The 17,292-nt window shown below is 54.6% G+C and overlaps 3 protein-coding genes across 5 annotated transcripts; all 3 read right to left on the bottom strand.

The window, feature by feature from the left end:
• Window positions 1–2,746: 2,746 nt before the first annotated feature.
• On the bottom strand, window positions 2,747–5,936 carry LOC307105973 (putative caspase-16). Of its 2 annotated transcripts, XR_013814071.1 has the most exons (4): window positions 5,776–5,936; window positions 5,354–5,470; window positions 4,246–4,944; window positions 2,747–3,725 (listed from the first exon to the last, which is right to left on the bottom strand). XR_013814071.1 is itself a non-coding variant. In XM_079782003.1 (3 exons), the coding sequence occupies exons 1-3, from the start codon at window positions 5,915–5,917 to the stop codon at window positions 4,781–4,783; spliced, it is 423 nt and encodes a 140-aa protein (XP_079638129.1). In that variant the 5' UTR covers window positions 5,918–5,936; the 3' UTR covers window positions 4,005–4,780. The 2 variants fall into 2 exon arrangements, 1 of the variants encoding a protein (XP_079638129.1); XM_079782003.1 differs by lacking the exon at window positions 2,747–3,725 and having other exon boundaries at window positions 4,005–4,944.
• Window positions 5,937–6,090: 154 nt separating this feature from the next.
• Window positions 6,091–8,498, bottom strand: LOC307110345 (uncharacterized protein; the record flags this gene model as incomplete). Its single annotated transcript, XM_079789423.1, has 7 exons — window positions 6,091–6,201; window positions 6,543–6,710; window positions 6,847–6,957; window positions 7,719–7,807; window positions 7,917–8,112; window positions 8,199–8,339; window positions 8,424–8,498. The coding sequence occupies 7 exons, from the start codon at window positions 8,496–8,498 to the stop codon at window positions 6,091–6,093; spliced, it is 891 nt and encodes a 296-aa protein (XP_079645549.1).
• Window positions 8,499–9,504: 1,006 nt separating this feature from the next.
• Window positions 9,505–16,510, bottom strand: ZNF213 (zinc finger protein 213). 2 transcript variants are annotated; one of them, XM_079781874.1, is made up of 6 exons: window positions 16,210–16,510; window positions 14,386–14,892; window positions 13,591–13,714; window positions 13,294–13,367; window positions 12,770–12,893; window positions 9,505–11,401 (listed from the first exon to the last, which is right to left on the bottom strand). In XM_079781874.1, the coding sequence occupies exons 2-6, from the start codon at window positions 14,782–14,784 to the stop codon at window positions 10,743–10,745; spliced, it is 1,380 nt and encodes a 459-aa protein (XP_079638000.1). In that variant the 5' UTR covers window positions 14,785–14,892; window positions 16,210–16,510; the 3' UTR covers window positions 9,505–10,742. The 2 variants fall into 2 exon arrangements, with proteins under 2 accessions (XP_079638000.1, XP_079638001.1); XM_079781875.1 differs by having other exon boundaries at window positions 14,398–14,892.
• Between the last annotated feature and the right edge of the window lie 782 nt (window positions 16,511–17,292).

Genomic DNA, 17,292 nt, shown 5'->3' with positions numbered 1-17,292 from the left:
ATAAACTCAAAATGGATAAAGGACTTAAAAGTAAGACAGGAAACCATAAAAATTTTAGAAGAATCCATAGGCCGCAAAATATCAGACATATGTCATAGCAATATCTTTACCAATACAGCTCCTGGGGCAATGGAAACCAAAGAGAAAATAAACAAATGGGACCACATCAAAATAAAAAGCTTTTGCACAGAAAAAGAAACTATCAACAAAACAACAAGAAAGCCCACTGCATGGGAAAACATATTTGCCAATGTTATCTCCGATAAGGGTTTAATCTCCAAAATTTACAGGGAACTCATACTACTTAACAAAAGGAAGATAAACAATCCAATCAAAAATGGCCAAAGGACCTAAATAGACACTTTTCAAAAGAGGGCATAAAGAAGGCCAAGAGATATATGAAACATGCTCAAAGTCACTAATCATCCAAGAGATGCAAATCAAAACGACAGTGAGGTACCATCTCACACCTGTCAGAATGGCTACCATCAACAAATCAGCAAACAACAAGTGCTGGCGAGAATGCAGAGAAAAAGGAACCCTCGTGCACTGCTGGTGGGAATGCAGACTGGTGCAACCACTGTGGAAAACAGTATGGAGTTTCCTCAAAAAATTAAAAATGGAACTTCCATTTGACCCAATAATCCCACTTCTAGGAATATATCCAAAGAAATCAGAAACACTAATCAGAAAGGATATATGCACCCCTATGTTCATAGCAGCACAATTCACCATAGCTAAGAATTGGAAACAGCCTAAATGCCCACCAGCAGATGAGTAGATTAGAAAACTGTGTACATCTACACAATGGAATACTGCGCTGTAGTAAAAAAAGAAGGAACTCTTACTATTTGCAACAGCATGGATGGTATTGGAAAGCATTATGCTAAACAAAATAAGCTAGTCGGAGAAAAATAAATATATGATCTTACTCATTTGTGGAATATAATGAACAACATAAACTGATGAACAAAAATAGAGCCAGAGGGGGGGGGGAATATTCTAGAATATAATAGAAGTAATCCTGTTATTTGCAGATTTTTAATATTTCCTACAACTTTTGTGATCATACTATGTTAGTACAGTTTTGGTAATATTATAATTAAAATCCTTTTATTCTTGAAATATTAATGTTTATTGCATGTAAGATCATTTTTCTTGAATAACTGGTGTTTATTGCATTTAACATTATATTTAAAATCATTTTTCTTGAAATAAAACTGAAAAAGACATATGTAACCATAATACAATTAACACACCTAGAAAAAGGAACAATTATTCCTTTATCATCAGGTAGAATGGATTGTTTTTAGAATAGTATAAAGGATGCCAGCATTTCCCCTGAAATCTAAGGGATGCATCTGGATAACTTTTAGGAAGGAGGGGTCTAAAACTCAATCCTTTATACCCCAGGTGGGACTTGAACCCACAATCCCTGGCGTAGGAGGCCAATGCCTTATCCATTAGGCCACCAGGGCTCATAAAAGGGTGTGCTGCAATAGTCTTGGACCAATCTCTCAATCATCTCTTCTGGTTTCCTGCAGGTTACACTCAGTCTCCCAGTTCCATCCCAGCCCTTCTACTGCCCCTCCACTTCCGCATTGGGTCCGCACTCCCTCTCCGATGCCTTCCGCCAGAGCATCCTCAGGTTAGAAGAGACTGCGCACTTGTGGAGTCCAAAAACCTGGACAGCAGGCGTCAAGGCATCTCATTGGATTGGGATACGATCCTCACTAAGGGCACAAGAAGTCAGGGGATCGATCCCAGAGGAACCCTTCCCCCCTCCTTTTAGGAGAAGCTGGGTCCCGGGATAATTAGCTGCAGGAAGGTAATGCAACTTGTAGGAGCCGAGGGGAGAGCGGGATCAGCGCTTGAGAAAAGTTCAGGTCTTTGTCTCCATCCTACTCCCCACATTGCCCCTTTGATCCTAAGTGTTACCGGGGCCCAGGTCTCCACGGTTTTTAGCAGAGCCCCATGGCCTTAGGCCTTTATCCTCAGGACTCTTCATAATGGCTCCGTATCCTGTTCCACCTGCTAGCTCAGCTGCAGAACCTGAGACTCGGAGAGAACCCAGCATTGACTTTCCTACCGTAAGACGGGTGTTCTTTCTCATCTTTAAAATGTTCATTTTAATGACGTTTTTCTTCTTTATATTTATGAGCCCTCAATAAACCACTGAAACATCATCAAAATGATAAAAGAGAAAGTGAGATGATGCATGACCCCAGGTCAGCTGAGCTGATCATTGGGGTGCCATTCCCCCAGCGTTTACCCTGGTGGGGGGAGGTCCCAGCACCTTGGTCATTGGCCAGAATCCTTTGGAGAGAACTCCCTTGCAAAGGTAGAGACATTTTTCCTGGGCAAAACGATGGCTCAATCCTGGGCATACTCTTCATTTCAATTTTAATGTATAGGGTGTCCCCAAAAATGTATCCACATTTAACAGCTGGTAGCTCAATTGATGTTTCTTTTCAGATTTAATCCAGTTTGAATAATTATTAATTGGAATTAATAATTATTCAAACTGTGCATACATTTTTGGGGACACTGTATACATTCACATAGTAATTTAAGGGTACGCTCAGTGTAAGAAATTGAAGTAATCTATTACATTTTTAATAAATTTTTTATTGTGGTAAATAAATATATATAATATATATACATATATATAGTTAAATTTGCCATTTTAACCATTTTTAAATGTACAATTCAGGGGTATCAGTTACAGTCACATATTGTGCAGCCATTACCATTTTAAACCTTTTTCAATCACAATAGTCTCTTACATTTTCAAATGCATCCTGGGGCAACTCCTCTTCGATACCTCCCTCAACAGTCCGAAACCTCCTCGGGGACAGTTTTCTTCGTCTGAACTATATTTCATGTAACCAGTTCCCAGTAGGATCCCGGGTCCCGCCAGCATTGGTTCCCGGTGGGAGTCGCCACCGGTAACTCCGGGCTCTTAGAGGGGAAAATATTAAGCGAGGGAGAAAAACCAACCTCAGCAGCGACCACGAAGGGACTTGAACCCTCAATCTTCTGATCCGGAATCAGACGCCTTATCCATTAGGCCACGCGGCCCTGTGAAAAAAACGCTGTACGGCTTTTTCCATAAAGCTTGTCTAGGCGCCTGCGTGGTGCGCATCAGTGCTCGCGCTCGGAATGAATAGGAGCTCTGCCCCCCGCCCCACCCCCACCCCCTCGGGCTCCGTGTGGGCGGGGCTCCGGTCTGGGCTACAATGGCAATTGAGCACCGACTGAAGACGTGGTCCTGCTGTTGCGAATTCCAGACCCAATCAGGCCTCCAGGCCCCTCCCGCTGGGAGAGGCCCCCTCCGATCGCTTTCCCTGCAGGCTCCCAGCTGGCGTTGGGTCAGGAGCTGCCCACTGCTCCCCCCACCACTGTGCTTTCCCCATCACAGCACCGCTAACCGGCAATGCTTTGTTCCAGGCCTGTGGCCCAATCTGGACAGTCCTGAAGGCAGAGGCCAAGTCTGCAGCTGAGCCCAGCACCTGCTGTGACGCCCCATGTATAGATGAGGTAACTGAGGAGTGGATGGAGTCGGAGGCACCGGGTGTGGCCACTCTGTCAGCACAACTGGGTGGCTGCAGTCAGGCCTGCAGGCAGAGCCGGCGCCTCAGGGAGCTGCGGATCTCCAGGCAGGCCTTGCGGCGCTCACTGCAGTCGGGACCCCGCACATCCAGCTCACACACCTGCCGATTGACCTGCGTGGACCACACTCAGCCTGTGCCCAGGTCCCCTCGTGCCCAGCCTGGCACCCAGTGTATTGTAAGGCCTAAAGTTTCCAGTTATGCCCTGATATCTTTGGACCTCATAGGGCTCCAAAGGACCAGCCAGGAGTCCCCCTGCTCTTGTCCAATAAGTCCCCCACCCAGCTAGTTCCCCCACCAGCCGGACCAGCTGCACTCCACCCCAGCCTCAACCCGAGGGGCTTCAGTGCCCTGCCAACCTGCAAAACTACTCAAACAAGCCGATCCCTTCCTCCTGCTGTTCCTGAGTGCAACCCCGAGTGGCCCTGCCTGGTGTACGGTGCACGCCCCCCCAGGCTGTGAGTATATGACTAATAGCTGCTGTGGGTGTCATGTGTTCGGCCATCCCACACTATTGAGCTTGGGGGTTCCCTCCCTCACCAACGGGGTGCATAGGAGGTGATCAGGACACCAGGGCTAAGAAGGATGAATCTGGCCTCTCTCCCCTAATGCCAACCCCCATTCCCCAACACACCTCCATCAGCAGCTCCAGGAGGTCTCCCTCGGGGGTAGCTCTGAGGACCTCCACCAGTGTCTGGATGAAGTCGGAACCCTTCTCATCCCGATAGGCTACACAGCCTAGGCCAGAGGACCGGGGCCAGCGCGTCAGACTCAGGCTGGCCAGCCGCCTTCCAACCCCCAGGGGCCTACTGATGGTGGAAGTGGGGCAAGTAGACAAGACCCTGGGAGTCAGGCAAGCAAATGGGGCAGGGAGCGGGAACTTCTTGTTTCTGAGACAAGTCGCTCTCGATATTTGCCGAATGAACATACGATGACTTCAATATTAAACAAACATTCACTGTGAACATCCTATTTGCTAGGCACTGGGAAGGGCCCTGAGCAGGCAGAACTGCCCTGCCCTCATGAAACTTACAGCCCGGAGGGAATGATGCAGGTACAGTGCTTGGCACAGTCAGCCCGCAACGCATGCTCACCAGCATTACTATTATGATAAATAATAAACACGAAAGGAAAATGACCTAATCGGAAGCAGATGGATGCCACACACGTCAAGCTCCAGCTGCCACTACAGCCACACCAGACCTCCAGCCAGGCTGGGTCCTGTGTAACGAGGCTTCTTGATGACCCTTCCCCTTACCTTCGGCCGCTGCATAGACCCTTAGGATGTCTGCTTGGTCACAGCTCCCTGGCGTGAAGCCCCCGGAGGAGCTGCCTGCAAGAGGGATCGACTCTATTTACTCAGCATCCCCGGACTCCACCATCCCTGGGGTCTCCCTGAGCCTGGCTCAAGGGCAGCACACGGCAGCGGAACGAGTGCAGAGCAGCAAAGACAGATTAGAGTTCAAACCTCAGCCCTGCCACTTACCAGCTGTATGACCTCAAAAAAGCTATTTCACCTTCTTAACTCCAGGGTTGTTTTGAGGCTCAAGTAGGGGAGAAGCCCTTGTGGTTTCAGGTGGTTTTTCTTCCCATCCTCTTGGCAAAGAGAGGACAGAGGCGGCAGCAGGACCCCAGCTCAGAGCGCGCGCGCGCGCGCGCACACACACACACACACACACACACACACACACACACACCACAGCCCTGCCCAAGGCCAGGCTCCAGAAGGAAGACAGACCCACCTTGGGCATCTGCATAGATCTGAAGGACATCAGCGTGGGAGGGGGTGGCTGGTGGGGCCCGCAGCCAGCGCCAGAACCAGGGGAGAGCTGTGGGCCCCATGCCCGCATCCCTGTGTCCTAGGGAAGGAGAGGACAGGCAGGTCCTTTCATTCAGCAGATCCTGGAGGTGCCTCCAGGGGTCCAACCCCCAGCCCCTAGAACCCCAGAGCAGGTCTGCCAGGCTGGAAACATTCAGAGCACTGAATGAGAAGTGCTGAGGGTAAAGTGCTCAAGTTCATGGACTTGACCTCTAGGAGACACTGGGAGAGGGGGCAGGAAAAGGGCTAGTGCTCAGGCTTCCTGGAGGAGGTGGGCTGGGTGCAGAAATCTGGGACAGGAGTCAGGCTGGAGGCTGACCCCTGGAGGGCCCCAGACCCACTCACCACCACGGCAAGCCTGAAGCAGGAAGATCTTGGGACAGCCCCGCAGGGCCCTGCAGTGGCTCAGCTCCTGCACCAGGGCCTCTGGCTGCACTTCTTGCCCATCAGCCCCCAGCAACTGGCCCTGAGGCCCCCCATGAGCCATCAGGGCCACAAGGGCACAGCTCACGGGGCTCCTGCGGGTGTCCAGCCGCTCCTGGAACTGGGCCAGCTCCTCCTGGAAAGCCTGGAGTGCAAGGAGATTGGGCCCTGGGTCAGGGCCACTGCCTTCCCAGTACCTGGAAGCCTTCCAGGTAGACTTCTCCAGCCCCACCAACCCTACCTCCCACCTCCTGCCAGCTTCAGGATCAGGAAGGAAGTCCTTCCGACCCCTGCTGCAAAGCCTGGCATGGAGGTGACAGACATGTGGTTGGCTCTGTAGGTGCTTCTCTGGTGTCAAAAAAGTTAAGAGGCATGAGGGGAGGGCAGTGAGCTGATGAGTTTTGGGAAGGAACCTGAGACCCTTCCAGGGAAAACCTGGTGGTTTTGATCCAACTGGGGCCTTGATCAGGAGAGCAGAGGAACAGCCAGCCTGAGCAGCCACAGGAGCCCTGAAGACCCGCCTTCTGGAGGCGGATTCCCAATGCACGCAGCAGGGAGGATGGGGGCTAGGCTTGGGGCTGCCCTTCCTGCCCACCATGGTGAGAGGCCCAGGAGAGAGTGCCCAGGGCCCGGGGGTGGGGGTACGCCTTTCTTTAGAGCAGCACCAGAAGTTCTGGGCTTCCTCTCACCTGGGCTGTAGGGTCTGTCCTCAGGGTGGTCTCGAAGCCCAGGGTCTGGCACAGGCCCCCCAGTGCCTCCACATCACGCTGGGCCCCAGGCCGGTCCCGGATCACGGCTAGGAAGAGGGCAGCCCTGTCTCCAGACAGGTCATACTGAGCACTGGGGCTGGGTTCTGGCTATAAACAAGGTCAGGTACATTGAACGTACTCACCAGACTTCCAACTCCTTGTGTCCCCCACCTCGGGTCTCCCTGAGCCTCTGTCCCACTGGCCACTGCTGCCACATGGTTGGACACTCCTCCTGCCCCCTTACCTCAGGCCCCCAGGGCTCCACGTCCCCCAGGCACAGCGCCCCCCGCAAGGAGCTCTGAAGGACTGGGCAGTAGGTGGCCCCCGAGGACTCTCCAGCTGTCCTGCAGAAGACCTGGGGGGATGGAGCCACAGGGTCCTCAGGGGGCTGCTCCATGGGAGCTTGGTGAGAAGAGAACCTGGTTCCAAGGAATGACTCGACCAGACACATAGCTACTATAGTCTCTTTGGGTTCCTCTGCCAGTTCGAGGGAGGAGGACACAAAAGAGGGGGGGCTACAAGGAGAGTTCTATTTCAGGCTCAAGGTCATACGCTTCCCTGGACATGGATTATACAGTGGCCATACCATTAACCACTGCCTTTCAAGGAAAGGCACCAGGCTGGAGCAGAGCTGGGGTTCACCCCTCATTTGCAGGGTCACCCAGGGCCACCCAACCATCCAGTGAGATCTTTGGGTGTTGGAACTAGAACTGAATCATTCCCAACCCTCCAGGGACCTACAGTCTGATGGAATAGTGTGAACCGGGGTGGGCAGAAGTATGAGTGTTGACTCAGGGAGTGTGAGAGAGGATATCACGGGCAGCCTGGGCTGTATGAGGCTCACCGGGACAACAGGCAGGGCGTGGCAAGCAGAGGGAGCAGCTGGAGCAAAGGGGTGGAGATGGGAAGATGTTGGAGTGTCGGAGTGGGTGTGAGGCTGGGCATGGGTGGGGGGTGAAAGGCGGGGCCATGTCTACCATGTGTGTAGACAATGAATTGTAGAATAGTATTGTACAATGAATGGGTGGGAAGCATGTGACTGAATCTGTATAACAGGCTCAGAGGAGGCGACTGGCACAGCCCCCCTCCCTGGCACTCCCCATCTGGGGCCCCCACCTCTGTCAGCAGCTGCAGCAGGGACCAGTGAGGACAGCGGCCACAGAGTTCACTCAAGCCAGTGAGGAAGGTCCCGGGCTTGGGGGAAGCTGGGTAGAAAAGTACAACGTTGGCCTGAAGGGAGGGTCTTGGCCTCCTGTCCACCCCCACCCTCGGTCTGCTCTGCCCCACAGTAGGGGTCCCTGCCCAGCCACTCACCCCCAGGAGCACTTGAGAGCAGCAGGAAGACTTTGGGGCAGCCCCGCAGGGCCTCACAGCCACTCAGCTCCCGAACCAACTTCTGTGGCTGCCTCAGCTGCCCACGGGGGGCCACCAAGGCCACTAGGACACAGCCCACAGGGGCCCTGTGGGCATCCAGCTGCTCCCGGAACCCAGTCAGCTCCTCAAGGAAGTCCTAGAGCAAGAGTAAGAGGGAGGCCTGGGTCTGGGGAGGCCCCAAGTGGGGTTAAGGGCGGAGGCAGTAGGCAGGGTAGGGCTCACCTGGACCGAGGCCTCCCTCCTCTGGCAGCTCTCAAAGCCCAGGGTCTGGAACACACTCTCCAGGAGAGCCACCGTAGAGACCGATACCTCGGGGCTGCTGAGTGTCAAGGCCACCCGTGGACCCTGCACGCTGTACTTCCCCTGGGAAGGTAAGGCCAGAGTTGGGCAGGGTGGGGCTCAGCTGGGAGCCAGGAGTGAGTAGGGCCAGGCAGTGCCTCCCACTACCTTTCTTCCCAGGCTGTCTTGAGCATCTGCTATCTGAGCGGCCACCCGCAGTGTCCCGGACACCAGGAAGGCCATGGGTGCCAGGTGGGTACTTCCTCTGAGCCCAGAGCCTACCTCCTGGCCCCAGCACCAATGCCTTGCATCTCAGTACTTGCCCTCTCCCTGGTCTCTGACCTATCAGCTGTTTATGAGCTGAGCCGGACTCTGTCCCCTCCCTTGGAACCTTGGATCCTGGGCCCCACTCCTTGCTCTGTTCCTCGGGTATCGCAGGCTACTTCCTGGCTGGCACTGACATGCCCCTGCCTAAGCCAGGAGCCTGTGCCCAATCCTATTCTTAGCTCCTGGGCCACCTCTTATCTGATTTTGTTACACCCGAGTGTCTCCCTTCTGAGCCAACCATCAGCATCAGAAACGTTTGTGCACTCCTGCCACCTCTCACCCTACTCATGCAAGATGCCCACACACATGCACACAGCAGCCTCGAGCATTAAAGTAGAGAGAGTGAGGGGCACTGTCTCAGAGGTAGAACCCCCCAACTGGAGTCAGCTGTCCATGGTGAGACCCCAGTTGCTTCATCTGGGAAGTGGGGTCTGTCCCAGATCAGTGGTTGAGCACTGATCTATGAACCAGGAGGTCACGGTTCGATTCTCAGACAGGGCACATGCCCGGGTTGTGGGCCTGATCCCCAGTGTGGGGTGTGCAGGAGACAGCCGATCGGTGATTCTCTCTCATCACTGATGTTTCTCTCCCTCTCGCTTCCTCTCTGAAGTCAGTAAAACACACTGACTGGCTGAGGAAAGGCCCGGGGGCAGAGCGGCTGGCACACAGACCAAGGAACGGAACGGAACGTCTTGTCTCAGCCAGCCCCACCTCTCCTCAAGTGAGCCTGCGGAGGCCACCCCTGGGGAACTGAGAAGGGCGCAGCGGGGATGGAAGGAGCTGGCATGGGCCCAGCGGCTACAGGCAGGCTCCAACCTGGGGTCTGGGCATGCGAGTGGTCAGATGTCAAGGGCTATGTGGGGGATGAAAGCAAGGCCCACGTTGATTCAGCAGCCCTCTCCCTAATGGATGTGAACACAGGAACCAGCAGGAGCACACCACCACCCTGACCAGTAACCCTGTCTCCCAGCCTGTCTCCTCATTCCTCCAATGGGGAGTAAGGGAATGGCCTGGCAAAGACCCCGAAGTCCTGTTCGGCTGGGACAGGGAAGGGTGCTATTGGCGGTCCCATCCTGAGCTGGCCCCAGACCAGGACAGACACTGACCAACACGGGGGGTCAGAGTCTCAAGGCTTATAGTTGCCTTTGGGGCCCAGCTCACCTGGAAGCCAATGTGGCTCCACCTGGTAACCGCCCAGCACCACGTGCGAATAGGACTACCAGGTCAGGAGACCAAGGGATACAAATTCTAGGCTCCCCTACCCAGCAGCCACCTAAAGAACAGACAGCCTGGAGGAAGTTTCCACGTTTATTCAAACCCTCTTGCTGCCCTTTTGAGGCAGGCTGGGCCGAGCTCCTTTGGAGAGCCTGTGGTGTGTCCCTGTGAATGCCAATCTGCAGACGATGCAGACAACATGGAATGCAGTGCCTAAGGACTCAGTGACAAAGTGCTGACAGAGTGCTAGTGTTAAGTACTATAAACCCCACGTCTCTGGAGGGGAGTGTGGGAGCAGTGGGCTTCTACTGGCCCTGATCTTGGTCTGCACAGACCTCCAGTCCCCGGAGCTACCACGAGCCTCAGCAGAGGATGGCTCTCAAGGGGGAAGTTGGTACAGATCAGTAGCATGTTGCCAGGACAGGGCAGAGTGGTCAGGGCCGAAGTGGGAGGGGGTGGGGGCCAGAAAGCCCTTTTGGCCCCACGGAGGGCCCAGATCTTCACAAGTGTGGGCTGACTAGTGGTCAAAGCCTGTCCTCCACCCCTATGGGAAGGCACAGGTTGGCAGGGCAGAGGGCCTGGCCCATGGACCCAGCCAAGAAGGCAGGGAACAAAGAGCCACAGGGCAAGCAAAGCAGAGGGGAGTTTCTTGGCTGGGGGACCCCGGGTCCTGCCCAAATCCTCACACTTCCCTGCTGCCTCAGTCTTTCTCCCATGCTAAGGCCACCTGCCAGGAATGTGCTGGGGCTCCAGGAAGCCAGAAGGCAAGAGAAACCCCCAGAATGGCTGCGAGGTCATAGGGGATTTCCATTACTTGGTTGTGTTGACCAGGTCCTGGGGCAGAGCAGGGCAGGGCAAGGCAGTAGGGGTGGTGGCTGCAGAAGGTGGCAGCAGAGAGAGGTGGCCATCCTGCTGCTCCTTCTCCCAGAATACCCCCTCCAGCCCTCACCCCACGGGCTGGGCCATCTTGGCATGCAGGCTCTGGTGGGCGATGAGGTGGGCGCGCTGCTTGAAGCTCTTGTCGCACTCTCCGCAGCGGAAGGGCCGCTCGCCAGTGTGCACACGCCGGTGGTCCAGCAGGTAGGAGCGCAGCGAGAAGCTCTTGCCGCAGTCGCCGCAGCTGAAGGGCTTCTCCCCCGTGTGGATGCGCTGGTGGTCCGCCAGGTTGGCGCTGCGGCTGAAGCTCTTGCCGCACTCAGAGCAGGAAAAGGGCTTCTGGCCCGTGTGCACGCCCTGGTGGCGCACCAGGTCCGAGGAGCTGCGGAAACTCTTTTCGCACTCCTGGCACTTGTGGGGCTTCTCGCCTGTGTGCGTGCGCTGGTGGCGCGCCAGGTCTGAGCCCCAGCGGAAGCGCTTGCCGCACTGGCCGCAGCTGTGCGGCTTCTCGGCTGCCAGGTCCCGGAACTGGCGCCTGCAGGTGGGCGGCCGCCCCCGCCTCGCCCCCATTGCTGGCTCCAAGAGCGCCCCTGGCCGGGCCTCACTCTCCCAGGGTTCGGCCTCCTCAGGGCTCCAGGCCACAGTCACATCGCTGCCCGCTTGGCCTGGGAGCACCCTCACTGCCTCCTCCAGCGGGGATCGCCCCCTTTGGCTCTTGAGCCCCAAACCTGCAAGAGGAGGAGGTGGGCTCTTCAGTCCCATCTGGGCTGGGCTCAGAGCTGAGGCGAGGCAGAAACAGCGCCTTGGCTGTCAGGTCCAGAAACTCCCGGCCTGTTTCCTCCTCCATAAAATGGGGCATGGTACAAGGCCGGCAGAGAGGGCAAGGCAGAAGCAGTCAGAGGCCAGGAGTCGGCTGATCCTGCCCAGAGGCACCAATTATACACCTGACCCATCTATGCTTCCCTCCCATAACAGGATCCAACACCCCACTCTGAACCCTGGCAATTCAAACTCCAAAACTGGAGATTAAGGTAAAGTTTGTAAATGATCCAAACTCTCACTGATCGTTTTCAGAAACAGGACTCACATGGGTTCAGCGACCATGGTTCCTCTCACTACACAAGCCCTTGTCTTCTTTTTTTATAAACTTAACAAAACCATTTTTTTTAATTGGTTTCAGAGAGAAAGGGAGAAGGGGAGAGAGGGAGGGAGGGAGAGAGGGAGGAAAGTAGGGAGGGAGAGAGGGGGAAGGGAAGGGGAGAGAGAGAGAGAGAGAGAGAGAGAGAGAGAGAGAGAGAGAGAGAGACAGACATCAATGATGAGAGAATCATTGATCAGCTGCTTCCTGCACGCCCCCTACTGGGGATGGAGCCCAGATCTCCTGGTTCATGGGGGGACCCTCAACCACTGAGCCACACCCACTGGGCCAAGCTCTTGTCTTCTAAACTCAAGAACAGAGTTGGATCCAGAGGGGTCCTAGCCCACCACACCGAGTCGTGTAGATTATGTGAGATGACCCCCAATCAGAGCTCAGAAAGGTCCTGGCTTGGAGAGGTTCCAGGGAGTGTGGCCCCTACAGCACAGGGCCCAGGCCCTGGCACAGCACGTGCCTTCACTGTCAGCACCTCTTCCCAGGGCAGCCTGGAGGGCCCTGCGACCACCGTTTGGACTGAGTCCCGGCTCTGTCCCTTTGGAGTCCATTGACCTGAGTCTCAGGGCCCTTGTCTATAAAAAAAGGACAACACCTTTATGTACTGGGCTGTGAGAACCACATGAGAAAATGTCCATATGCGTGCTCAGCCAGTGCTAGCATGTTGCAAGCACCCATATATATTAATAAATGTTCAAAGGCAAAGCAAAATGAACATTAACACACAAAAAAATAAATCAGCCAGGGCTCTTGAAGACAGGCTGGGAAAGCCCACTTTGGAGCCAGCTGAAAGGGAGTGAGGAGGAAGCCTGAGGATTCCAGCAGGATGTGCAGGGGAGTGTGGCCTGCCTGGACCCTCTCTGCTGCTGGGACCCCCAAGGAGGCTCCTGCCTCCAGCTCAGAGAAACCAAGGACTCCTAGGGTCCTGGCTGCACCTACTGCTTACCCACAGCAACGTTCCGGGAGTTTTCCCGCTTTATGTCCCAGAAAAGATCCCGCTGAGCAGGGTCCAGGGACCCCCATTCTTCCCGGGAGAAATAGAAGGGAATGTCTCCAAATGTCACAGGTCCCTGAAATGAGGTGAGAAATCCCGCTCAGGGATGCCTTGCTCAGGACTCCCCTGGCAGCTGAGAGGAAGAGGGTTGGGATGGGGAACAGGATGGGCTCAAGCAGGAGCAGGATGAATGGAAGAGGCTTTGAGAAGGCAAGGACTATTTAGAGCAGGGGTCCTCAAACTTTTTAAACAGGGGGCCAGTTCACTGTCCCTCAGACCGTTGGAGGGCCGGACTATAGTTTAAAAAAAACTATGAACAAATTCCTATGCACACTGCACATATCTTATTTTGAAGTAAAAAAACAAAACGGCAAAAACACCCGCATGTGGCCCGCGGGCCGTAGTTTGAGGACGCCTGATTTAGAGAGTCATCAGTACCAACGGCCTCAGAGGGGACAAAGGGACTGGTTACTTACATGGATCTCAGAGGCAAAGTAGGCATTCGTTTTCTGTTTGGTACTCCCCTCTTTAAGAAGAGCAGGAAGCTGGGCTGAAAGAAAAGAACAAAGCTTCAGAGAGGCCAACTCAAGCTAGATATGAAACCCCATACACTCTACTCGAGCCCAGATCTCCTGGTTCATGGGGGGACCACACACACGCACGCACGCGCGCACACACACACACACACGCACGCACACACACACCCCTAAGCTTCACAGAACAAGTACCCTTCCTGGTACCTTTAGGGCAAAGCCGGGAAGGAGCTTACTCACCACCATGGCCGTGCTGCTCCCAGGGCACAGGTGGCTGGTTTTGTGCCCCCGCCTTAGGGGGAGGTCCCTTGGCCTGAGACCCCTGGACTGCAGCCTTGGGTTCCACCTCCTCCGAGGGCACATCCTGTGCAGGAATCACAACAAGTTCATCAGCACCGAGAGCAGACAGGAGAGACAGAGTTTAATCCCTGGGAAGGAGACATAGGACATGTCCCTCAGGAGGCTGGGGTTTGGGGAGACATCAATACAGGGCCCAGGAAGATCCAGAGGAGAATGTGATGCCAAGCAGTGCCATGCGCCCAGGGACACTCACTGATCAAACCCAAGGCAAGAACCAGCCCAAAGGAGAGAATCACAGAGCCATTTAGCAAGGAGGAGAGTGTGTGTGTGGGGGGCTCCCTGTGAAGGACAAAACCCTTACCCCAGTTACTCAGCACCTCCCCAGATGCTTCCAGTGTCAAGGACCCAACACCTCACAAGACAGTAGGGTTCGCACGTACAGCTCTACCTTCTCATGCCCCCTCTGGTGCTCTCACTATGCACATCCCTGTAACCCCAGTGCCTGGCCTAGAGCAGACAATGAATAAGCATTTGCAGAGTTCGTGTGGAGCTAAAACCTGCCTTTCCGGAACATGCCTGCTTTGGTTCGGCTCTACCTTCCGAGGCCACCAAAAAGAAACCAGATTCATTTGGACAGGGTCTTTCAGATGGGCAACACCCGTTATGACATCTCCTGTGGGTGTTCTCGCTGGCTCTGCGCCCCCACCACCCCTGGATGTGGGAAGGGCCCCTCACCTGCAGACATACTTTCACTGGCTGCTTCTGCAGGTCCTCCACCAAGGCAACAGCTTCCTCGCCACTCTCAGGGCACCGCTCTCGCACCCAGCCCTGGACACCCCCGGGCAGCACGCTCAGGAACTGCTCCAGCACCAGCAGCTCCAGGATCTGCTCCTTGGTGCGCAGCTCCGGCCGCAGCCAGCGGCAGCAGAGCCCCCAGAGCTGGCTGAAGGCCTCATGGGGCCCGCCCGCATCCCTGTAGCAGAACTGCCGGAAGCGCTGGCGGCAGGCCTCAGAGTCCCTGCGGTCCTCTTGCTGGGCGGAATCCTGATCCCAGGAGGAATCTTCCACCTTCACAATTAGAAGCCCTTCTCCCTCCCCAGGGGCCTGGTCCTGAGGCTCCAGGGGGGCTGCCATTCTCCTGGCCTAAGGCTCAGGGTTGGTGGGCCTCAACCCAGGAGCCTGCCCGTCAGTCTCCCAGAGGGATTCCCTGTGGCAACTGGGCCAGCATCTGGACACAAGCTCCTAGGGAAAGAGCAAAATAGCAGGAGGGAAGAAGGTACATGAGCAAACACCAGTCTGGAGGGACATCCAGGGACTTTAGCTCCCATCCTTCCCTGGCCCTGAGGCCTTTCGTAGGCTCTCCTGTAATGCCTTGCTCATACGACACTCTCCCCCTACCAATACAGGCCCACAGCCCCTTATCCTCAGCTCTGAAGTCCAAACTCCCAGGTTTATACCATCTGGCCTACTGATGATATGAGCATGTTTGTAATCTCCATTTATCCCACTTAATGTAAATGTTCATATATTTTACAGCAGAAATATTCACGTATTTGAGTTTGTAAAAATCCATCAAGCTGTTCTTAGAATGTGTATTTCTGTATGTGTACTATGGTTCAATAAAAAAATTTAACAGGTTTGACTGAGTGTTGCCCTAGATTCTGCTGGCAGGGGTTACTTGATATAGTATGTGTACTGTATTATCTTCCTGAAATTTAAAAACGTCTGAATTCCAAACATCGTCTGGTCCAGGGGTGTCAGCGATGGGCTCACAGACATCATCCTAAGCCATTTATCCACAGGTATGTATGAATGTATGACGTGGTATGCCTTATATTGCCATAAAAGTCTTGAAAGAGTGTATTTTAGAACTTTGGTTTTTTGTTTCAATAAAGTGACACCAACCATTGTAATAAAAGGGGGAAGGGGTTAACAATACAGAATACATAAAAGAGAAACTCTCCATTCGACAATGCAGCGCACCCCCCCCATTAAGTCACATATAACCTCCCAGACCTTTCCCTAAAGTACTAATACATTTTAAAATGTAGTTCTAGAAACGGAAAGTGTTTGTGTGTGTGTTTTCACATAATGAGGTCTTATTGCATACACTATTTTGTAATACGCTTTTCCACTTAACAATGCTTCTTCATTAGCCACTCTGGAAGATTTCGAGGTATGGATGTACTCCCGTTTCTGAACCAATACCCCAGTGAGGCATTCAGGTTGGTTCCAGTCCTTTTCTCTGCGGCACACTGAGTACTTTATTCTGTCTTTTTAAAAATTTTATTTATTTATTAGAGAGGGAGGGAGAAAGAGAACCATGGATGTGTTGTTCCACTTATTTATGCATTCACTGGTTGCTTCTTGACTGTGACCCGACCCAGGATCAAACCCGCAACCATGTCGTATGAGGACGATGCCAACCAAACCGAGCAATCCGGCCGGGCAAGCGCTTTATTCTTGTACTTCACACAACACCCCTGAAAGGTACGCGCTCCATTCTCGTCCTCTAGTGACCGAGGAGGAGGCTCCGCTCGGAGAGGGCGAGGGACTCACCAGGGTCGCTGGGCAGGACGCGGCAGGCGGGAACGCGGACCGCCGGAGTCCCGTGCTCGATCCCCGGCAGCCTCGCCTGCGCGGAGCTGAGAGGCGGCGGGGCAGGCAGTGGGTGCAGGCGCCCGGGCTCCCCGCAGCACTTCTCAGGGGTGCACGCCCCCTTCGGCTTCTGCCTGGGAGCGCGGACCCCACCCGCGGGGAGACCCGAGCTCGACCTGGGAGCCCAGCAGCCCAGGTCGCGCGTCCCGCCCCGGGGCCACACCTCCCACAGCGGCCCCGGCGTTCCCAGCTCCGCTGGTTTCTGGCACCGGAAGTCCGCGCGGAGCTCGCCGGGAAACGGCACAGCGCACGCGCTGCTCTGAGTACTCGGAACTACATCCCCCAGAAGGCCGTTGCTCAGTGAGCCTGTTTGCCTTGACCGAGGGCCAATGAACGGAGAGAGTGACCTTGCGCGTCAATACCCCCGCCCGCGGGTTGTGGTCTGCGTTTAGACTCGGGTAGTTCTCCACGCTGATCCTTCAGACTTCTCAGCTCTTCTGGCTCTTGAGGAGCGTGGGGCTTCTGGGAAATGCAGTGAGAGGCGCGGAGCCTCCTGCGGCTCTTCTCTGCCCCTGAGCGCCGGCTGGAGTGCCCAACAGGACTCGGCAGGCGGGGACTCTGACCTCAGGGAGCCCCGCGCTCTCCCCCCAGCAGCTTCGTCTCCGGAGCGGCGGGGATCCCCGCGGGGCCTGGGAGAAGCTAGAGCAGGTGGGCCGTATCCGGGAACCTTTGGGTTCTCCTTCCCGCAGATGTGGACCTGCTCCCACGCTCTCTACTTACTCCTCGACCTCGAGATCTGAGGCTCCAGATCTTTCTCTGAAATAGAAAAGGCTTTCTTGTTTTGATTATGTAAGCATTGCCTGCTTAGTGTGGAAAAGAAAACTAAGAAAATATGGAAAATTATAAAGGTATGGAGATCCACAAGGTTAGCTCCGTCACTTTGCTCAAATGTCACTCCCTCAAAATGGCTGTCCCTAACTGTGTGTAAACAGCACCTACACACACACTCCGCCCTGGCTCTGCCCAGCCTTATTTTTCCTCCTT

The sequence above is a fragment of the Cnephaeus nilssonii genome (genome assembly GCF_951640355.1).
Source record: "Cnephaeus nilssonii genome assembly, chromosome: 2".
In the NCBI taxonomy this organism is placed as follows: domain Eukaryota; kingdom Metazoa; phylum Chordata; class Mammalia; order Chiroptera; family Vespertilionidae; genus Cnephaeus; species Cnephaeus nilssonii.
This window is presented reverse-complemented; position numbering and strand designations above follow the sequence as displayed.

What these genes read in the sequence shown, in the direction of transcription:
- LOC307105973 (XM_079782003.1), bottom strand. Translation starts at nt 5,917, where the DNA reads ATGGCTCATGGGGGGCCTCAGGGCCAGTTGCTGGGGGCTGATGGGCAA. An exon ending in GCTTCAGGCTTGCCGTGGTG is followed by an intron (nt 5,471 to 5,775) that starts GTGAGTGGGTCT and finishes CTCCTTCCCTAG; the next exon opens with GACACAGGGATGCGGGCATG. An exon ending in GATCTATGCAGATGCCCAAG is followed by an intron (nt 4,945 to 5,353) that starts GTGGGTCTGTCT and finishes TCCCTCTTGCAG; the next exon opens with GCAGCTCCTCCGGGGGCTTC.
- ZNF213 (XM_079781874.1), bottom strand. Translation starts at nt 14,784, where the DNA reads ATGGCAGCCCCCCTGGAGCCTCAGGACCAGGCCCCTGGGGAGGGAGAA. An exon ending in CAGTGAAAGTATGTCTGCAG is followed by an intron (nt 13,715 to 14,385) that starts GTGAGGGGCCCT and finishes ATTCCTGCACAG; the next exon opens with GATGTGCCCTCGGAGGAGGT. An exon ending in ACTTTGCCTCTGAGATCCAT is followed by an intron (nt 12,894 to 13,293) that starts GTAAGTAACCAG and finishes ACCTCATTTCAG; the next exon opens with GGACCTGTGACATTTGGAGA.